Source organism: Dendrobates tinctorius, unplaced genomic scaffold (assembly GCF_039654945.1).
Source record: "Dendrobates tinctorius isolate UK_male_01 unplaced genomic scaffold, ASM3965494v1 ptg000430l, whole genome shotgun sequence".
NCBI classification, from domain to species: Eukaryota; Metazoa; Chordata; class Amphibia; order Anura; family Dendrobatidae; genus Dendrobates; species Dendrobates tinctorius.
The window spans coordinates 19119-41335 of record NW_027362093.1 but is presented as its reverse complement, the minus strand read 5'-3'; the positions used below and the strand labels follow the sequence as shown (position 1 = coordinate 41335).

Sequence of the window (22217 nt, the reverse complement as noted above, 5' to 3'; positions counted from 1 at the left end):
CATTACATCATTCTTATCTATGGGAATAACAGATGGACAGAACTGGAGAGGTGAGGACTCTGGAAATGTCTGTAGTGAGATTTATTAATGTGTCTCTCCATAACCAGGATTACACAGTGGTGAAGAAGACCTCTAGTGATTGCTGTCAGGACCCTGTGTCTGAGGGATGGGGAAGACCCCTGAGCCCAATCACGGGGCCTCCATCTCACCCCCTGATCCATGAGGACATCAATGACCAGAAGATCCTAGAACTCATCTACAAGATGATTGAGCTGCTGACTGGAGAGGTGACACTGCTGGGAATGCTGGGACATTATACAGTAACGCTATGAAGGGATCGGGGGGATGACGGTATCATTGTATGTGTCAGGTTCCTATAAGGTGTCAGGATGTCGCTGTCTATTTCTCCATGGAGGAGTGGGAGTATTTAGAAGGACACAAAGATCTCTACAAGAACGTCATAATGGAGGTTCCCCAGCCCCTCACATCACCAGGTAATAGACAGGACTAAATACACACGGCCTATAATTATCTGTATGTAGAGAATGAATTCAGTCCCTGTATGTGTTTCCTCCAGATCTATCCAGTAAGAGGACAACACCAGAGAGATGTCCCTGTCCTCTTCTTCCACAGGACTGTAAACAAGAAGATCCCAGTGCTCCTCAGGATCATCAGGTAGATGGAGAGAAGGTGTCAGGAGATCTCCCCTGTGATGTGTAGACGGCTGTGAAGGTCTTGTGCTCAGTCTTGTTTTATCCACCAGTATTCTGTGTTTTATACTTGTGTAATGAGAACGGTGGAGATGGCAGGATTAGAGCTGATCATAGATGGGACTTCTCCATCTGTCGGTGACTTTTACAATATTTGTTTCAGGGTGAAGATCTGACTCCTATTAATCCTACAGAGACATATGTGAGGGATGATGAGCGGTGTAAAGAGGAGATTCCCACATATGACTACCCAGGTGAGTAGGAACCACTGAATGCAGAGAAGTCACAGATTCCTCTCAGTCACCGGCTGTGGCTGCTTTATCGGTGGTGTAGTCCGGCCGTATTACCATGATCACCATTTTGCCTCTAGATCACAACATTCTCCTCCACCCAAAACTGTTCAAATGACTTTGATACAGGAAAGATATATATCTTTGTACTGTGTTAGCCAGTAGAATATTCAGAATTGAGAGTCCTCAGTGGTTGATACCTTTTAATGGCTAACTGAAAAGGTGGTAACACATTGCAAGCTTTCGAGACTACTCAGGTCTCTTCATCAGGCTAGACTAATACAACATCTGAAAAATCACATATTTATACACAAAACAACACAGAAATAACGCAATAGATAAGACAAGTAACATTTAGCAGAATTGTCATTATGGCAGAGGTATAAACATAAATATTGGAACAGTTTATAGATTAGGAGTGTGAAGGTTTTATTGCCCTCTGATTGGGGTCTGGTTCTGTGTTGTGTGATGACCCCAGAAGTTCTGAAGAGCAAATTCCTTAATTGATGTAAAAAGACATAAATCCATGTGACACATTCATTCCTGCACTGAGTGTGTCAAACGTTGTCATAAATTTATACTCCCAGACCCTCCTGTCTCTCTGAGAGTTGAAGTTACCTTTTAATACAAGTAATTTAATGTCCATCGTGCTATGACCGAGGATATAAAAATGTTTTGCCACAGGTAGATCCCTTCTTTTTTCTCTTATTGTGTGGCGATGAGAAGTCTCCCTCACATGCAGACCCCAGTTGGACATTTAGTACAAATAATTAAGTACACCCCATTAGATGTAATGCAGGTGAAAGTACCTGGGATCTTGTAGTCCTGATGTGAGTTGGGGATCTTTATCTTGTCCGTGGTCATTATAAGTGGACAGGTTTTACATTTTTTCTGGTTGCAAGGAAAGGTTCCTGCAGCTGTTGGAGAGGACAGGGAGCTTCTGACAATGATGCTTCTTAGATTTGGGGGCTGCCTAAAACACAGCAGTGGGGGGTCTGGAAACATGGATTGTAATCGGGCATCTTTTTGCAGTAAAGGTTGTAATTTCCGTGCCGCTCCCTTTAGCACCTCCAGATTTGGGTTGTAGGTGACCACTAGAGGCACCCGGTTATTTTCTTCTCTAGCTTTGTAATGTGGCAGGTGATTCCTTGATATTCTGGTGGCTCTTGTAATTTGGTTTTCAATTGTTCTTGGATGGTAGCCCTGACTCAAAAAGGTCTTTCTGAGGCGACCAAGGTGTTTGTCTCAATCCATGGGGTTGGAACATGCATTATATGTTATATCTGTTATATGTTGTTAACGTATGATATTCCGATCACGCTCAGTAATGCAATACAATGAGTGCGTGGAAAACATTGGACTGCACTCTGATGACATAATGGAGAAGCGTTTGTTTTCCATCTTTGCCTCAGTGTTCTCTGATTTTCTCATCCTAGACAATCGGACCACACTGTGCTGACACTCGGGTCAGATCCTGATCCAAGTGTCAGCTGTACAGTATAATTGGCCGATTCTCTCAGATCAGAGGATACATATGGCCGTCTGCATTGGCCCTTAGAAATCCATGTAGCCGCACGCTCCGGTCCGAGTGCCGGGGGCAGTGCCGGGTGTTGTTTCTCGCATCACACACCCTAGTGTGACCCCGGCCTTAGAATGATTCATGTACTGAGCGTTTGCCGGGTGCTGTAGCCTAGTGTTTGTAGCTAGGGTATGCTAATTATGCAAATTGTCTCTTCAGAGAGGAAGAGGACTAGAACTCTAGTGCCACCTATTGGGGGTAGCAATCCTAGAAGTCAAGGTTGACCCTTTAATGAGCCTTGTCAAATGACGTAGGATAAAAGCCAAGCCAGAATCTCAATTTGCAGACACTGTGTTTCGGGGTACTGCCCCTCATCAGTGCAAAGTGTGAGATCTGGTTTGGCTGTGAGAGAGGCGTCTGACCGATATCCAAGAAGTATCATTTCTCCTTGCGGAGAACTAGGGTATGTGCACACAGTTTTATTTCAGGGGGCAGAGCTGCTTCAGGAAAGTGTCTCCGGTCTTTTACCTGAAGGCGCCATGTTTTTTGTGCCACCGGTGTCTTTTCTCAATAGTTTCTATTATAGTTGCAGGTGACAGAATGTGCTACTTGTATTAATGGCCTCAGTTTCCAAGCACTGAAGCATTATTTAAATAATTTAAAAAACAGTGTTGGGACCCCTCTATTCTTGATAACCAGCCTTGCTGAAGCTGACAGCTGAGGGTTGCAGCCCCCAGTTGTGAGTTTTCCAGACTGGTTATAGGAAATACAGGGGAATCCTCGACAGTTTTTTCAGTCATTTACTTAGTTATAGCACAGGTGTCAGGTGAGGAATACTCCCATCATCCGCTCCTGCTGTCACTGTTCTTAGCAGCAGGTGTAGGATGATGGGAGTAATAGTCCCAAAAGCCCCCACCTGCTGTCATCATTCTGACTTTAATATAACTCTCATCATTCTCCCCACCGGCAGAGCAGGGGAGAATGATGAGAGCACCTTCAGCACCCGCCACCGGGGAACAGCGATTAATGTAGCGCTTCTTCCCTGCCAGCCGTCCATGTGGTACTGATGCTGCACACAGTTGTCACACATGTGCCACAAGTATTACACACATGGACATCTCCGGTACCGGAAATATCAGGACGTGTGAAACCGGCCTTATACACAGTTCTCTTTAAATGCCTAATATTTCTTCTTGAAACTCATCTGACAGAAAATATTGGAGCTTAGGATAGTATAGATTGTGAAGTCTCCGAGACCCATACTCTAATTACCCCAGAGAGGTTTCACCACTAGCTACTCATTTATTACTGATGGAGACTGTGGAGTTTGATCATTTCAGTAGTTCCTAATCAGGCCCCATTATTAATATCTGACGTGTGTCACTTTATGTGGTGGTAAGTTTGGAATTCTGCACAAAGGATAATAGAAAACAAATGGATCTTACAAATTATTTTCCAGCTTCGCACTATACCCTACATACGGTTGTACACTACTGTCTGGGCACATGGCAGTGTTCAGAAGGGAAGGAGCGCCATTTAGCTATTTGAATGCAGATCTAGCTGGAATAGATTGCAGACACAATGTATTCGTGGTCAACTGGCAGCTCAAAAGATGTCCTCCATGAACATGCTTGGCGCTATCTTCTCTGCTTTCCATATACCAAGGATTGCCTTGCTCATCGCCCTTTAACACAATTACATGGAATCTGGTCTTACACTGGGACCCCTAGGCTTGGACCATGGTGTTACCTGCTATTCTGTGGTGTTAGATGGCAAGAAGAATAGTCAGGTAGCTGGGTCAGAACCAGAAGGACACAATACAGAATCAGAAGACACAAGAGTAGTCAGTAAACGGGCCACGGTCACAGCAGGAAACAAATACACAAGTCACAAGCTGAGCACAGAGGACTGAACCAGAGGAGAACAGCGCTGTATCTGGCAGATTCCGGCCATGTGCTTTGCGCTTTAGTAGGGTGTGGTACTTTCCAATTGGCTGAAGTAGGGACCAGATTACTCCAGCTGGACAGCAGGAACAGATCCCAGATGAGATTGGACACACCATATGCAGAAGCCCTAATATAACTAAATGACAGAAAACCAGAATAGTCGAAATCACCATAAAGTGATTCCATGTTATTAATTAATTCACTGAGGGTTATAATCCTTAGGAGGAGTGAATATTTTGACTCCACAGCCACTTTCTGGAAATTAACACGCAGTGGATGTTGGAGAGTGAAAATTACACATTTGCCATTTTATTACCCAGCACATAGTGCCCAGATTGTGCTCCAGGAGACACACACCGCAAATTAAGTGGGTTCTTCTCACTATAATATTGCTAAATACAGGGATCCTAAATGTTGTTTGCGCACACTGCAAGACTCCGAAGTGAGAGCGGATTTTGCTGGATTGGTTTATAGAAACCTTGTTGCTTTTCAGCAGCCTTTGAGCCACTAATAGTGTGGGAACCTCTGTTTTTCCACTGACAGATGAAGGACCTGAGTGGGGACTTGTTTTTTGTGAGATGAGAATTGGTATTATTTTCGCCTACATAACATTGATTGGTTTCGTTTTATTCTATATTTGGAGGCAGAATGAACAAACAGTTGAACACCGCACACTACTGGCTCATCCAACAAGGTTTTCTATTAGACTGTGAACTGTCATTGTCTTGGTAAATAATTATAGTTTTTTACATAAACTGTTCATAAAAATGGCAAGCTAAGTAGAAATGTTCAAAAATATAAAACTCAATATTTCATTAAAAATAATTTTTTTTTATCTTAGCAGATGACTGTACCAGGAGATCAGAGGGACAGCTGACATCTTCAATTTTTAAATCTGATGATCTTGAGATCCTACAAGATACAACTGAAGTGACTGCTATTACTTCAGATATATCATCATCCATTCACAGCAAAGATCTGTCATCTGATCCTATGAAACAGGTCCCATCTTCTGATTCATTACTGACTACTAAGGAAAATCAAAGTCACAAAAGAAGCAATAAAAAACAAACTTCTCCTAAAGCAAAGAAGCCATTTTCATGTTCAGAATGTGGGAAATGTTTTAGCAATAAATCAGATTGTGTTAAGCACCAGAGAATTCACACAGGGGAGAAGCCTTTTTCATGTTCAGAATGTGGGAAATGTTTTGCACATAAATCACAATTTGTTACCCACCAAAGAACTCACACAGGGGAGAAGCCTTTTTCCTGTTCAGAATGTGGGAAATATTTTGCACAGAAATCAAATTTTGTTACCCACCAGAGAACTCACACAGGGGAGAAGCCTTTTTCATGTTCAGAATGTGGGAAATCTTTTGCACAGAAATCACAATTGGTTACCCACAAGAGAACTCACACAGGGGAGAAGGCTTTTTCATGTTCAGAATGTGGGAAATGTTTTAACAATAAATTACATTGTGTTAAGCACCAGAGAACTCACACAGGGGAGAAAATATTTTCATGTTCAGAATGTGGGAAATGTTTTGTACATAAATCACATTTTGTTATCCACCAAAGAACTCACACAGGAGAGAAGCCTTTTTCATGTTCAGAATGTGGGAAATGCTTTAACAATAAATCAAATTTTGTTAAGCACCAGAGAACTCACACAGGGGAGAAGCCATTTTCATGTTCAGAATGTGGGAAATGTTTTAGCAAGAAATCAAATTGTGTTAAGCACCAGAGAACTCACACAGGGGAGAAGCCATTTATATGTTCAGAATGTGGGAAACATTTTAACCAGAAAGCGCTTCTTGAACGCCATCAGAGCAGTCACACAGAGGAGAAGCCATTTTCATTTTCTTAATGTGTGAAATATTTTACTTGGAATTCAACTGTTAATAAACATCAGAGCAGTCACACAGGGGAGAAGCCTTTTTATGTTCATAATGTTGAAGTAGTTTTAACCAAAATTGAATCTTCTTAAATGAGTTGTCTCTTGTCATTCCTTATATTTGTTGACAAAAGGATAAATCTAAACTTTATTTTTTCCTAATTTAAAACTATACCCATAATTCACCCTCTGAAGGTTAGTCAGAAAGTGACTAATAGAAAAAACATGTACCCCACGTCTCAGTATATAGGGTGAGGTGACATTTACACACTCTCCAAGCCTCTCATTTCAACGGTTTTCATCGTCCTCACCAAAGACGACTCATCAGGAGACTATTTAATATTGACCTATCTTCAAGCGAGACTAAGGCTGGTTTCACATTTGCGTTTTTTTGCGCTGGAAAAAAACGCATACCTGCGCATGCGTTTTTTCCCCTATATTTAACATGGGTGCGCATACCTGCGCGCTGGTAAGCGCACGTATGCGATTTTCATGCGCTGCGTTTTTTTGGGGTGTGTGTTTGAATTTTCCAGACGCAGCATGTTGCATTTTTTGGCCCTGCAAAAAAGCGCATGCGCACATATGCGCACGTTTTGCGCTAAAAATTGCCATTATAGCCTATGGATGCGCATACGTGCGCACTGGCATGCTCATGTATGCGTTTTTTTGCACATGCGTTTTTTTTTGTTAACCATGGAATTTAGGGGTTTGGGTTAGAGTTAGGGTTAGTTAAGGGGGTTTAGGGTTAGGGTTGGGGTTAGGGTCAGGGTTAGGGTTAAGTATGGTTTGGTTAAGGGTTAGGGTCAGGGTTAGGGTTAAGTATGGTTTGGTTAAGGGTTAGGGTCAGGGTTAGGGTTAAGTATGGTTTGGTTAAGGGTCAGGGTTAGGGTCAGGGTTAGGGTTAAGTATGGTTTGGTTAAGGGTTAGGGTTAGGGTTAAGTATGGTTTGGTTAAGGGTTAGGGTCAGGGTTAGGGTCAGGGTTAGGGTTAGTTAGGGTTTAGGGTTTGGGTTAGGGTTAAGTATGGTTTGGTTAAGGGTCAGGGTCAGGGTTAGGGTTAGTAAAGTCATGGTTTGGGTTAGAGTGAGGGGCCACCTAATGTTGGAAAAAAACGCAAACGCGGTAAAAACGCACTAAAAACGCATACAAACGCATAAAAACGCTGCATTTTTTTCATGCATGCTCATAAAAATGCTTAAACGCAGCAGTTGTATGCTTTTGTATGCGTTTTTTCAATGCGTTTTTTTGCGGGAAAAACGCGCTGCAAAAAAAAGCAAGTGTGAAACTAGCCTAAGCGAAAAAAAAAAACAAAAAAACTAAAATCATGCATCATGTTATTCGAAACAGTCAGAAAACTAGCCACATATTGGCAGATCCCAGACCTCAATCTATATACTTCGGAAGCTTATAAGCCACTCCAGTGTCAGGAATAGATAGTATGAATTTGAATTTACCAAATGGCTGCAATGAAACAATTTAAAAATGTAAAGGGGTCTGAATACTTTCCATACCCACTGTATCAGTAAAAATAACTCCTCTTTATTAGGTAAATTATAAAAGAATTGCACCATTTTCCGATACCCGTCGTATCTCCATTTTTCATGATCTCGGGTTGGGTGAGGGCTTATTGTTTGCGCGGCGAGCTGACGTTATTAATGGAGACCATTTTGGTGCAGATACGATCTTTTGGTCTTTCCTTTATTGCATTTTAGATCGGGCGATTCTGAATGCGGCTATAACAAATATGTGTATGTTTGTTTTTTTTATTTTATTTTGAAAGGGGGCGATATGAACTTTTATATTTTTTAAAATATTTTTTAAAACTTTTTTTTACTTTTGGCTTTTTTTTATATTTTTAAAAACATTTTTTTTTTACTTTTGGCATTTTAAAGACATACAGCATTGTTTCTTAATTAACCAAGTTATCTGTATGTTGGCTTTAAATTTAAGTGTTGATTTCTAGTTGGTCAAGAAAACACTTTTGCTTGTGTAAGCCGGTAATATTGACTTTTATTGTGCGCTTATCCTTGATCACTAGTGATGTTTGCTGATATGCTAATTATGCATTGTGTTATGGAGCCAGTTTGTTGACTTCTAAAGCAGAGAGGGAAAAACTATGCAAATAGTTTAAATAATCAAGTAATGCTATAATAATCTCATCTCCAATCTTACCCTTTATGTAAATACTGAATGAGGGACACTTGTTAAGTCTAAAAGTAGGTTACATGCCTCTGTATAAAGAGACTGAGAGAGAGAAACAGCCAGAGAGATTCTGCCAAGACATCTATACATCCAAAGGACAAGAGACAGGACAGAAGCCACAACATCACAAGGGACACGGCTCTATCATGCTATAGGAAACAACCTAGGGGTTTTCAGCCTCGGTTGGAAGAATACAGATCTGCTCCATTGACCATCACTGAACCATGGATACGTTTGGAGAAGCCAGGTTGTGATCTTTGGATCAACTGGCCTTGTACCTTGTATGGACTCAATGGACTGTCACCTTCCTACACTTGTTGTTACCTCCTCTGTGTGTATGTGCCACAGGTGGAGTACTCGACTCTGGAAGATGTAGCCAGGTTGTGATCCTCGGATCAACTGGCCTTGTATGGACTGTCATCTTCCTACGCTTGTTGTTACCTCCTCTCTGTGTGTGTGCCACAGGTAGTGACCCTGGAAGATCTGAAGTCACAGCTGCTATTATCCCGGTAAGTCAGCGGAAGGGTGAGACTCTGTAATGTTCCCCATCTTGGGTATTTTGCTGGGACTGTTCTATGTGTTAGCATACAAAGAAATGAACTGCACCGCAGGGAAATCACGGCCGCCACATGTGCTCGGTGCGATACTGCTCAGTGAGCCATGACGACCTCATGTAACGACACTGCGGGTACACACCAAGTAAAGAAAGTGTGAACCCATAAAAGTGCAGAAGCGCAAAATGGCCGTCGTCACTCACATACTCCATCTCCCATTCTCCCCATGTTGTAGCGCCATCTAGTGGCTATGTGCAAAAGTGCCATCATAGAGTAAAATGTATCCTAAGAGAGTGTCACTATCAAGGTGGAAATGAGATAAGTGCACCGTATTTATTGAGTAAAAGATAAATCCATACATAGATATATGTAAATGAATTGTAGATTTTAATAAAGTGAAATGAAAAACAAGACATTAAAATCATGTCAAACTTTTATTAAAAAAGTAGAGAACGAATTCTACCAACCCCCTATAGGAAAGGGGAGAAGCTGAGAACTTCATTTACACCATTGGGATGTAAGGGATTTAATTGTCGGATACATTTAGTTTCTGATTGTGACCAGATCTTTTTCCAGTCACCCCCCCTATTGATAACCAGGACCCTATCGATGCCAGAGACACAGGGGAAACCAACTGCAGCAAAAGAACCCCTAAAAAATAACTTTTATTAATTATTTAAAAACTATCAAATTTTACAAGAAATAACCAAGAAAAATCTTTCCAATGTAAAGGAGTAATGGGGGGTCTGGTGGTAGTAATGGGGGGTCTGGTGGTGGTAATGGGGGGGTCTGGTGGTAGTAATGGGGGGTCTGGTGGTAGTAATGGGGGGTCTGGTGGTGGTAATGCCGGTCAGCTGGAGTCACCAAGATACAATAATAACGGATTGATTTAGCACTAATTAAATAACACAGGGGAAATATCTCGGGAAGATAGGTTGTGCATGACCCTATGTAGATGTCCCTTCCTTACAGCGGAGGGTGGCACCCTGGGTAGTGATTTGGCGCCTTTGCTCCATATCCACTGACCCTTATTGACCCTCAGCAGGACTCCTTACCAAAAGCCATTGTCAAACACCTCTAACAAATAAAGTGCTAGTGGGGCAAGAAGTACAACTGACCCCTTGTGCTTAATGTGCACTGAGCACAGATGTGGCTCCATGTTACTGAGAAGATGCCACATCCATATATCCTCCGTATGTCTAATATCTTGTAGTGATAGAGAAATAACAAGATGTCATGGATCAGAGACAAAAGACATCGATCATATAGACCTACTGCTCAAATGCAAGACGCCTATAATAACAAAGCAGAAGGCCCAAAAGGAAATCTATCATTCTCTGCAGCAACTGAAGATCTAATGTGTAAGCATGTAACATCCGCAGCACAATGGATGATCTAAAAAGCACAAGACCGTGCCCACAATACAGGCCACACTCCTGCCTTTATATGGCCCCAATAGCATCATATTATATAAGCAGGTGTCATCTCAATAGCACAAGGGATTTTTCATAGCACAGAAACATGCCCAATATACAGGAGAGCCCTTATATTGGAGGGGCTAATACCCCACCCTGTATATGCAGATAAATGGCCCAATCAGCAGAGAGGAAAACATCAGAAGCCACGCCCATAGGAGGTGGACACTTATCTCCAAAAATTAAAAAGGGCAGGTACGGACTGGGGCTGAAATCCAGCCCTGGCATTGGCAATCATACAGGCCCATGTTGTCCCCGTCTCCAAGTGTGACACCCCAGAGTCCGGTTGTCACAGTGACATTACCTCCCTCTAATGGGTAAAGTCATGCTTGGAGGCAAAAAGGGACCCCTTGCCAGGCAGCATAAATAAATCACAATTTCCTGCTGCAGGTCAGAAAAGGGAGATGCCTTATAAATTCTGGCCAGCAGAGGGGGTTGGTGAGTCAGCTAGGCATCAGCTGAGGAGTTGTCATGGAAACAAAGCAGCTGTGAGCTGTGAGGAGAAATGACAGTTAAACGTGAGGAGGTGAGGTGAAAAGATCTTTCTAGAAGATCCTGTCAGAGAGATGAAGACAGGGAGCTGATCTGTGAAGAGAGAAAGGACAAAAGCAGAGATTGAGAGACTCTAGGGAAGCTAAAATACTGCATATAGCAGACCCTTGAGTGAAGCGCTAATATAGAGAAAAGGGACATCAGAGTCCTAGGCTGACAGGAGCTGTAAGTCCTGATCGCCGAATCTGAAAGTACAGTGGATTGTAAATTCCTGTGCACCTTGAATACCTGAGGGCACGGCATCAGATAAGGAGCCCGGGGCCGACGGTGAAGAGAACAGTACCCGTGTAATAGGCTTACCCTGACAGCTGTACAGGTTGGTGAAGCCATCACGAATAGAGGGTCGCAGCATAGTTATATACAGCAGAGACCCACACACATAGCACAGAAGGAAGGCCCTAAATCCCCACCTGACAAGGTGGATCCCCTGAGTGCCTCCAGGCGAGCCGGACTCCTTCCATCACCTGTATGTGGTACTCTGGACTGCAACCTATTACCAGTAAAAGGTAAAGAAACTGCACCTCTCTGTGTCTGTCATTTATCTGCACCCCAACGTTTACAGCCATCTTTACTATTTATTTAACATCTTTGTTTTTGTTTTAAACATCTTTTTATTGTTTTAACAAAAGGGTGAAACAATACATGCGACTAGAAAGATCAAGTAACAATATTTACATGAGTTACCAGTCCGGCGTTGCTGTACATATATTAACATCATAAGCAATATCACTTGAAGTACCCAATCTTTAAACAGGTCAGACATTGTCTATCCGAGTTTTCATATTTGAAATCTTGAGTCAAAGGGAAAGACCTTGACGTAGAGCGCAGGTAGAAATGTGCATTCCAGTCGCAACGAAGTACAAGTCTTAAACCAAGGGGGAAAACAACAGTTAGGTAGAAAGGAAGGATAGAGGAAGGGGGGATGTTAAAGGATGGAGAAGGAATTCTAGTCAGGAGGGATGTCCAGTCGTTAGATGTTCTGCCCTGACAATCTAGATAGTCAGCTGGTGTTGCTTCATGTATAATTGGTCTTAGGGCAAACTAATCTTGTTTACTTAGAGTTTAGCAGATTTAAGTCTTCGTCTGTTTCTCTATAGAGTGTCCAGGGCGTCCAGGTCAAACCGAATCTAACTAGCTTGAATGACGTGCCAGCTATTATTTCTTCTATGTGGTATATCTGATTTACCTTGTGTAACCATCCTGACAGGGTGGGGCTGTTCTGTGATAGCCAATGCAAGGGGATGAGCATTTTAGCTGCTGCCAACAGATACGTAAGACGCTTTTTGTGTTTGTATTGTGCAATATCACTTGACCAGTTTAGAAATCTCAATTTCAAGGATGGGGGGTTTGGCAGCTGGCAAAGTTTTGTCGTAATTTTAAGTACTTTACTCCAGAAAGGTTGAATTTTGTCGCATCGCCACCATATGTGCAAAAATGATCCCCTCTCACCGATACATCTCCAGCAATTAGAGGAAGCATCAGGCTGCCAAATCTGCCTTGTGTCAGGCGTGGTATACCACCTGGTAAGGATCTTGTAAGAGCTTTCTTGAACCTTCACACAACCAGAAGGGCCATGCGAGTTTTTATATATCTTTTCCACCTCCCAATCCCGCAATTCCACCCCCAGGTCTCTTTCCCATTTCAATATAAACGCCCGTTTAGCAGAGGATGAGGGAGCTAGGAGCATCTGGAAGAGTTTACCCAGCACACCCCTTGGTTTATTCCTCAGGGTCAGCATCTTGTCAAAGCCTGTCAACTCTCTATATGGTAGTCCTGATTGTAAGTATGATCTGATCGCACTTTTGAGCCTGTTGTAATGAAGAAAGATAATGTGGTAGTGTGGGAATTTAGTTTGTAGATCTTGCAGAGAGAGGATTACACCATCTTCTGTGAAAGCATCTAGGCTTTCGCTTATTTTATGTAGAGAGTTTGTGTCCTTAAAGGGTGGTCTAGATATAGGCCAGGCAGGTCTCTTACTTTTATTAGCGGTGACGGAAGCGGCATTAGTGAGGAGGAAAATCTGGCCCAAGTCTTAATTAAATTTCTTGTTATTGTGTTTGGGGAAAGAGCTCTCATTGTGGGAGCCGTAGACGTGTGGAGAATAGCAGAGATTGGTGCTGTTAATGACTCGTTCACAATCCCTGTCCATAGTTTGTGGTTACTATCTCTCACCCAATCAATTAGCAGCGACAGAGTATTTTTGTGGGTCTGGGATTCCCATGCCCCCTTTATGTTTAGGTAGGGAAAGTATATTATAGCTTATTCTCGGTTTTAAGCCACCCCATATATACTTCCCAAAAAGAGATCTGACCTTTTGGATGAACGTGTCTGGGACTTTAATAGGTAGCATTCTAGATATATAACTGTACTTGGGTAAAATGAACTCTTTAATGAGGTTCTTTCGTCCTATCCAGGATACATAGGGCGCTCTCCATGACTTAATAGCTTCTAAAGTATTATTAAGAAGGGGAACGAAGTTGAGTGAGAAAAGGGAGTTCCAATGTGGGCTTAGTTTTATACCTAGGTATTTAATATATTTAGAGTTCCATTTTATTGGCAATTTAGCTTTCAAATTTCGGATTGTTGTGTGCCGTATATTTATCCCCATCGCCTCAGATTTCTCTAGCTTAATCTTAAAATTTGATAGCTCTCCGAATGCCTCGAACCTTTCCAATACCACGGGAATTTCTTTCTCAGGGTCTGATAGGAGTAATAGAAGATCGTCTGCGAATGCCGCTACAACATGTGAGGAGTCTGAGATCTTAACGCCCCTCATTCCTGGATGCTGTCTAATGCTTTGAATTAACGTCTCGATGGTCAGGACAAATAGAGCTGGTGATAGGGGGCAGCCCTGGCGTGTGCCGTTTTTGATTTCAACGGTTGGAGAAAAATCTCCATTTACCCTAACTTTTGCAGAGGGTGCTTTATACATTTGAAAGATGGCATCAATGACCACGGGAGGAAAGCCAAACCTCACGAGGGTCTCGCGCATGAATGTCCAGTCCACCCTGTCAAACGCCTTCTCTGCGTCAGTTCCCATTAAAAAACTAGGGGTTTGTGGTGGCTGTGTGCATGCTGCATCAGGTACAGTACTCTCAGGGAGTTGTCTCTCCCCTCTCTATTTTTCACAAAACCCACTTGCTCGGCTGAAATGAGTATGTCTAGGATGAGACTAATCCTTGTGGCCATCGTTTTTGAAAATATTTTTAGATCATTATTTAATAGCGAGATCGGTCTGTAATTACTACATAATTCAGGATCTCTACCTTCTTTATGTATTAAGGAGATATGTGCTTCCGGCGTCTGTCTGGCAAAAGCTGCCCCACCTAATACTTCATTACACAGCTTCAATAGATACGGGCTCAACGCATCTCAGAAAGTCCTATAGTAGGATGCCGGGAGGCCATCAGGGCCTGGGCTCTTGCCCATAGGGCAGTCCGACAGGGTGGACTGGAGATCCCCGACCGTGAAAGGGGCCGATAGTTCCTGTTGTTGTGCTTCAGATAATGTAGGGAGGTTTATATTTTGTAGAAAATCTCTTATATTGATTTGTCTTTACTCTAATTGATCTGCGCTCTCCTCCGGCCGTAAATTGTACAGGGTGGAGTAGTATTCCCTGAAGGCTGATGCTATCTCGTCTGGGCTTGTAATTTTTGCTTCGTCTGGACCTTTTACCATGTGAATAAGAGACTTTTAGCCTTACGTTTTTTAATCATGGATGTCAGAAATTTTGTCATTTTGTCTCCATGAGCGAATACCCTGTGTTTCCATCTAGTATAAATTTTTATCGAGTCTTTGTTTAATAAGTCTCTAAGAGATTGTCTCTTCTGAGAGAGCAGATTTAAAACATTCGGGTCAAGTGTCGTTCTATGGTCTCGTTCTAGTGTTTGGATCTCTTTATAAAGAGTGTCAGTTTTATTTTTTCTACTTTTATTCTTATGCGAAGCCATAGAAATCAATTCACCTCTTATTACGGCCTTGTGGGCCTCCCAAATAGTTGCAAATTGGATGTTGTCACTCAGATTAATCTCAAAGAACTCCTGAATTTTCTTTTTTATTTTGTTTTTGGAAGGTTCATCTGCAATTAAAGTTTCATTCAGCCTCCAAGGGTTATTGTTTGGTCTATGACCTATCACAAGTTTATTTATTAAGAAGGAGTGGTCGGAGTGAACGCTCGGGATTATTTGTGTCTTTTAGATACGAGGATATTTGGAATGGGACAAAGAGATAGTTAATTCTACCATAGGACGATTGTGCTTGTGAGAAATGTGAGAAGTCTCGTTCAATAGGATGGAGAAATCTCCAGGCATCAATCAGTTGGTTTAGATGTAAGGTTGTTCGGATGCGTGTTAGTACATTCTTGGGAACACTAGATTTCCCAGTAGAGGAATCCATTGGTGGCTCAAGAGGAACGTTCAAGTCTCCCCCAAAAATCAAAGTACCCTCTATAAATTGGCCTGCCTGTCTCATAATTCTGGAAAACCAGGTGTCTTGTTTTATGTTGGGGGCATATACACACCCTATCATGACTAGTTGGGCGGCACGGTGGCTCAGTGGTTAGCGCTGCAGCCTTGCAGCGCTGAGGTCCTGGGTTCGAATCCCACCAAGGACAACATCTGCAAGGAGTTTGTATGTTCTCCCCGTGTTTGCGTGGGTTTCCTCCGGGTACTCCGGTTTCCTCCCACATTCTAAAGACATACTCCTAGGGAATTTAGATTGTGAGCCCCATCGGGGACAGTGATGATAATATGTGCAAAAACTGTAAAGCGCTGTGGAATATGTTAGCGCTATATAAAAATAAAGATTATTTATTATTATTTATTTATTAGTTTGTGTGCCAGTTTCCCTTTTATGAAGACATATCTACCATCTCCATCATGGAGCCTGTCGAGATACTGAAATGGTGTGTTTTTTACTAGAGCAATTGCCACCCCTCTCCCCTTCCTAGAAGAGGAAAATGAGTGGAACTATGTGTTGTAGTGATGTTTCTCGAAACTCTGGGTTTTTTTCTGTATAAAGTGGGTCTCCTGCAGGAGTGCTATATCAGTCCACAGTTTTTTTATATGTGCTAGTGGGTCACCCTCCCGGGGCTGTTGGGTACTCGGTACTGGGCCGGTGTCAGGGGGATGTGTCACAGCAGCAGTGACCCGGTCCGTGGCCCTGGGCGCCCAATGATGGGGGATGGTTTATGTGAATAGTTCGTGACGCCACCTGTGGTGTTCGGCAAGTGAGGTGTTAGGCCGACGCTGCATGCAGATCCTCTGGGACTGATGGTGTGTGCAGCAAAGATGGCAAAGCTCCCCACAGGTGGAGCTGTAGTCCCAGGGCAGTGTAGATGTAGTAATGGAGGAGAGGCGCAGTTGGTGTAGATGCTGGTACCCAAGTGTAGTGGTGCTCGAATAACTGGAGGACACCAGAGAGCGCAGTTCCAAAGCTTTACTCACAGTCTGCAGTTCACACAGGTGCCTGCCTCCGTGCCGTGTTCTCCAGGTCAGGGCTCCAGCCAACCTCCAGGCAAGAAAGGATTCTCCCTTCCAAAACTCTGCCAACAAGTACCTTCCTGAATGTCTCCTCTAATGCGCCTCTAAGTGTGAAGTACCCCAGTACCGTGGTTCCCTGGAGTGCCTCTTGTCTCGGGTTCCTAAGACCCTTACTTGTATGACAGACAGCTGTAGCCTGATCAGGGATCTCTATCTCCAGAGTCCGGGCTCTCTATTCAGTTGCTGTTGTGTCCCAAGTCTATGGTGGGAGTAAGGCATTAGCGGCTCACTACTCCACCGGTGTCGCTGGATATTAAGGATCCGATCAACCTTGGGGACCGGGCCCCGGCCTTGCGCTCTGGACTGGAAGTGTTGTCTATCTCTCTAACCCGCTTCCCACCGTCCTTCTGTTCTCCTTCGTTCCGATCCGTTCTATCTTTCTTATGGAAGCTGCAGTCTCAAGTCTACATCTCTTCTCCTTCTCTTCCTTCCCGTGCCAGCTGGCCCAGATCACTGGGGCAGCTGCAGCACTCCTTCCTCCATCTCTTCTTCCAGGGATTCTCACTCTTCACCGATTGACTCTCCTCTCACTGACCTCCTGTCAGACTGACTTGTAATTCTACACTTTCCCTCTCTTTTATATATTCTTACTCCACCCGCCTCCCAGCACATCTCGTGTTACGAAGCCAGGGACCACAAAAGGTACTCTATTACCTTTCCAGCATAAAGCATGGATGTGTCCCTGCTGAACTATCCTGTTTGTGGGGTGAAGGTGTGGAGTGTGGTTAGGAGTTCCCACCTTACCTGGATGGTGGGGTACCACACCTTAGGAGAAGGTGCAGTACCTCCGTGGCGACTGAAGCCTCAGGGGCGCCACACTAGTACCTGAGCTCTTTTAATTGGCGCGTTCAGTCCTCTTACATTGTATGAAGCTATTGTCGTTTCTTGCATTCGGTCAGCCATATCGGGTCGGTGGGCGTCGGGGCTCAGATAAAGATAACAGATGATCCTCCGATGGACATGGGGAGGGTAGGTGAGGGGAAGAAAGAGAAGTAAAAGATAAAAACATTAACATGTGTTCAACAAAAAGGGTTTGTTGCCCTAAATTAACCACTTTCATTGTAATAAGTAAAATTACGATTAATACTGTAATACCCATCAGGGAATGCAATAGGTCAAAACATAACAATTTTTCAATTTGTTCCACTTATTAACTTGGTAGTCATTATGGATTAGATTAAAAGATTAATGCATAGAAGGATAGAGGACCAGGGTCTTCCATTCAATCGCTTGAAGATTGCTGCTTTCCTGCTTGTCTTTTCTTGTCTCTCTGCTCTCTAGAACCACCCGCTCACTTCCAGGGTTCTTGCATTGACAGGTCCGGGATACAGAAATCAGTACGGGCGAAGCGAAGATCGGGCAGCCTGTCGAGTTGAATGTCCAGTTCTGTACAAACTTTGGCGATGTCAGAAGATGATTTGACAGTAAATCTTTTGCTGTCCGCTGTGATAAAGAGGCCAAATGGGAAAAACCAACGGAAGGGAAACTGTCTCTGCTTGAGGGCATCCGTAAAAGGTTTCAATAGGTATCTCTTTGACAAGGTTGACGGTACCAGATCCTAGAAAACACGAATGTTAGAGCCTTTGTATTCCAAAGAATTTAGTGCCCTTGTCTTTTTAAGAATTTTCTCTTTCATACGGAAGTCCAGTATTCTGCAAATTATATCCCTCGGGAATTCTGATTGTTTAGGCTTGGGCTTCAGCGCCCTGTGTGCCCTCTCAAGGATTTACATCTTTCTTTCATCTGGGTCCAGCATGGGCAAAAAGAGTTCATGAAGAATGGCTAGTACATCCTCCCGGTCTGCCGCCTCCGGCACCCCCCGGACTCTAAGGTTGTTTCTTCTATTCCTGTTTTCAGCGTCCTCCAGTGCTGTATAGAGGGAATTGATATGGTCTTCTTGCTGTTGTAGACCTGATTTTAGTTACCCGGCAAAGGCAGACACCTTTGATTGTGCCTCCTCCAACTCCTCCACTCTGCCCTCTATCTGCTGGATGTCTTTTTTGATTGTAGATAAATCTTTAGCTAGGGGAGCCAAGGCCGAAGACAGGATGTTTTTAACGAAGCTTCTGGAAATAGGCTTATCTGAATCCACAATGTCAGAAGGATCTTCCTGCGACTCATCTAAATCTAGGTCATCACCAGAGTCTTTGTGGTGCGTTGGCACTTGTTTAGGTCCACCTTGTTTTGTGAAAATTTTTTCCATCTTTTTAGTTGTTTGTGTCCCACTATTGACATCTGTGTTATTTCTTCTTCCAATCTTGACCATGTTCAGTTTTTGTTGAAGAAACAAAAAAAAAACAGGTATTGTAGTGCGATTCAGAGGTCTGGGGTCAGGTATCAGAACTGTAAAATGTGATATCTTGCAGCAGAGTTGGGACAAGAGTGCAAAGAAATTTCTTAGCTAATATATTCCAGAAGTACCACTAGATTGGGATCACGCTCTGTTTTTCTCATAGGCTTTTCTGTGGCCCATGTAGTAGTAAACTTCAGGGCATGAAAAGATAATTATTTACCAGCTACTTGGCATTTTATCCAGCAGATAGCATTATTATGAGAGCATTATTTTATGAGAGTGTAAGCAGCTTCCCCTGACTCATGGGAGCCCCAGTACTCTCATTCTCCATGGAACTTTTTTTTTTCTTTTAATCTTTTAATATATATGCATCCCCTCGGCGGGCATTTTATCCGCTCCTTAAATCATGTCAGGGACGGAGAGAGTGAGCAATTGTTCAGAGAAATATTCTTGATAAAGCGGTGGGAGGTGCCGCGTATAGCGTTGCCTCCAATAGTAATGGAAGATGGTGGTATATACTCAGAATGTCTGAGAGAGTCTACTATATATCTATCCACCCTTTGGGGATGGGGTGAGAGCTTATTGCGGGATGAATAGGCTTTATGCCTATACGATTAGTCCCCAATCCCCAAAATTTTAAGCGTGCCCTGAAAACGCATTTATTCAGACTGGCCTATCGCCTCAACACATTAACCTAATCTATCCCTGGGTGGCACAGCCATAAGCTTTTTACCATAACCAGGTTCCCCGCATCATGTCCCCACATGCTTTATGCATCCATTAGCCCTCTGTGTCTGTACTGTTACACACTTAACATTATGGCTGGTCCATACAATCAGGGCGACTGTTACCACCCACCTTTCGTGTCTACCTCTTTCCTCATAGACTGTAAGCTTGCGAGCAGGGCCCTCATTCCTCTTGGTATCTGTTATGATCTATGTGATTATTGTTATGCTGTAATGTCTATTGTCTGTACAAGTCCCCTCTGAAATGTAAAGTGCTGCGGAATATGTCGGCGCTATAAAAATAAAATGTATTATTATTATTATGCGGTGCTGTATAGGTGTAAGTCGCTTTGAATTTATATCAGGGCCTCCTAGTGGGTCTCAGCAGAGCTTACTTCTTGCCACATTGTTAGGGCAGATTGTCGCTCCCTTATTTCACCTGTCACCCACCTCTTGGAAGCGTTGCTTCTTCAGTCTCTCCAGAGACGAGGGGTTAATGAACCAGTTCAGCTCTTATGCCTGTGAGCTGCGCGTACAGCTGTGGGGGAAGGGGGACGCCAGGCCCTGCGGAGGGGAACTCCAGTCCCGCACCTCCTGCTTCACACCGTCTGCAGCTCGTTTGGACCTCAGTTCTCCGGGGATTCCCCGTTCAGGCATCTGCTTCCACCGCTATCACGAAGAGCTTGCTCCACTTCTCTCTCTCCAGCTCTCCTGCAGCATGCGGTCAGCCGTGGGGGTATCCAACCTTCCAGGCCCTGCACCCGCTCCACGCTCTGTTGCTTCTCACGTGTGCCAGATGTAAACTCCTCCGCTGGTGAGCTGATGAGCTTTAGACCTAATGAGGCTAGATGGTCTTGGTAGTCCCGGAATCCTTTTGTCGCCGGCTCCGAGGCTGGGTGTGGGGGATTGCTTCAGATGGAGCAGGAGCTCAGTTGAACATGTCCTGCTCCCTCAGCGGCCATCTTGGATCTCCTTATTTAACATCTTTGCCCTGGGACTACAGCCCTACCTGTGGAGGGCTACAACATCTTAGCTGCGCCCAACATCCATCCCAGAGAAGCAACACCGCAGCGCTGGTCACTTCTGACTAGAATACCACAGGTGACGTCACATATTTCACCATCTATAAACATTATCTTTATTTATTTTCATTTTTTTACCACACAACTTTCCCCTATTTTATTACTGGACGCCTCTGGGCCACGGACCAGGTCGCTGCCTCCGTGACACCGTCCCCCATGGAAGTCGACGGGCTCGGTACCGAGTACCCCCAGGCCCCGCGGGGCGCTCCAACAGCACCAGATGGGAGATATTACTAATATTACCCTGGATGGAGGAAGGAAGATTTACTACAAGACCAATATTTCTAATGATACCTGTTGCCTGCTGGGGTAAGTGACGGAGTCAGCGACTTTGTGCTCCGTCACAACTGGAATCAGTATGGGGGTCTTGAGATCACCAATTCTGATAACATCTTAGCAGACAGGGCAGCCCACAACCAGACAGGCCCTTCTGGCATTTGCCAGAATTGCCAGATAATCAGTCCGGCCCTGAAAAAGGGGATGGGGAACGGGAGAAGTCAGCTCACCATTTGCAGTCTCTTTCTAAGAATGAGTTCCACGCACGGAGCCGCCTCGGCGTGCAAGTTCCAAAGAATGAAGAAAAAAGGTTCTCCAGAGTAGAAAAATATAAAACTTCATCTTTATTAAAAAAAAATTCATGAAAACAGGTACAATGCAGACAACATATAGATCCCAGAGAGCGAGCAACTGACGCGCTTCACCAATCCGGCCTTAATCATGGTTAGTATACGTTGTCAGACTGGAGGCTGAAAAACCTTTCCTGAAGCAAAAGGGTGAGAAAGTCAGAGCGAATTATTAATTAGATCACAAGGTGAGTAGATTTAACTCTTTGTGACAGCACTTCAACAACATGCATGGACCATATGAAATAAAAGCAACACATCATGAAAAGACAATATGCAAACACAAGATAATTACTACCATGGATGAGACGGACTCTTATTACCATGTATAGCCAAACTGATGAGAAATCAGACACGGAAAAGGCAAACGGAGGGGAAACTCTATGCAGACACAGGATAATTACTACCATGGATGAGACAGACTCTTATTACCATGTATAGCCAAACTGATGAGAAATCAGACACGGAAAAGGCAAACGGAGGGGAAACTCTATGCAGACACAGGATAATTACTACCATGGATGAGACAGACTCTTATTACCATGTATAGCCAAACTGATGAGAAATCAGACACGGAAAAGGCAAACGGAGGGGAAACTCTATGCAGACACAAGATAATTACTACCATGGATGAGACAGACTCTTATTACCATGTATAGCCAAACTGATGAGAAATCAGACACGGAAAAGGCAAACGGAGGGAAAACTCTATGCAGACACAAGATAATTACTACCATGGATGAGACAGACTCTTATTACCATGTATAGCCAAACTGATGAGAAATCAGACACGGAAAAGGCAAACGGAGGGGAA

The 22217-nt window shown here is 43.6% G+C and overlaps 1 protein-coding gene across 1 annotated transcript; it reads left to right on the top strand.

Moving 5' to 3' along the window:
- The first annotated feature begins 875 nt into the window (after nt 1-875).
- LOC141076823 (uncharacterized) lies at nt 876-6469 on the top strand. Its single transcript, XM_073564130.1, has 2 exons — nt 876-964; nt 5310-6469. Exon 2 carries the CDS (start codon nt 5459-5461, stop codon nt 6329-6331), a length of 873 nt encoding a protein of 290 aa, XP_073420231.1. The 5' UTR covers nt 876-964; nt 5310-5458; the 3' UTR covers nt 6332-6469.
- The last annotated feature ends 15748 nt before the right edge of the window (nt 6470-22217 follow it).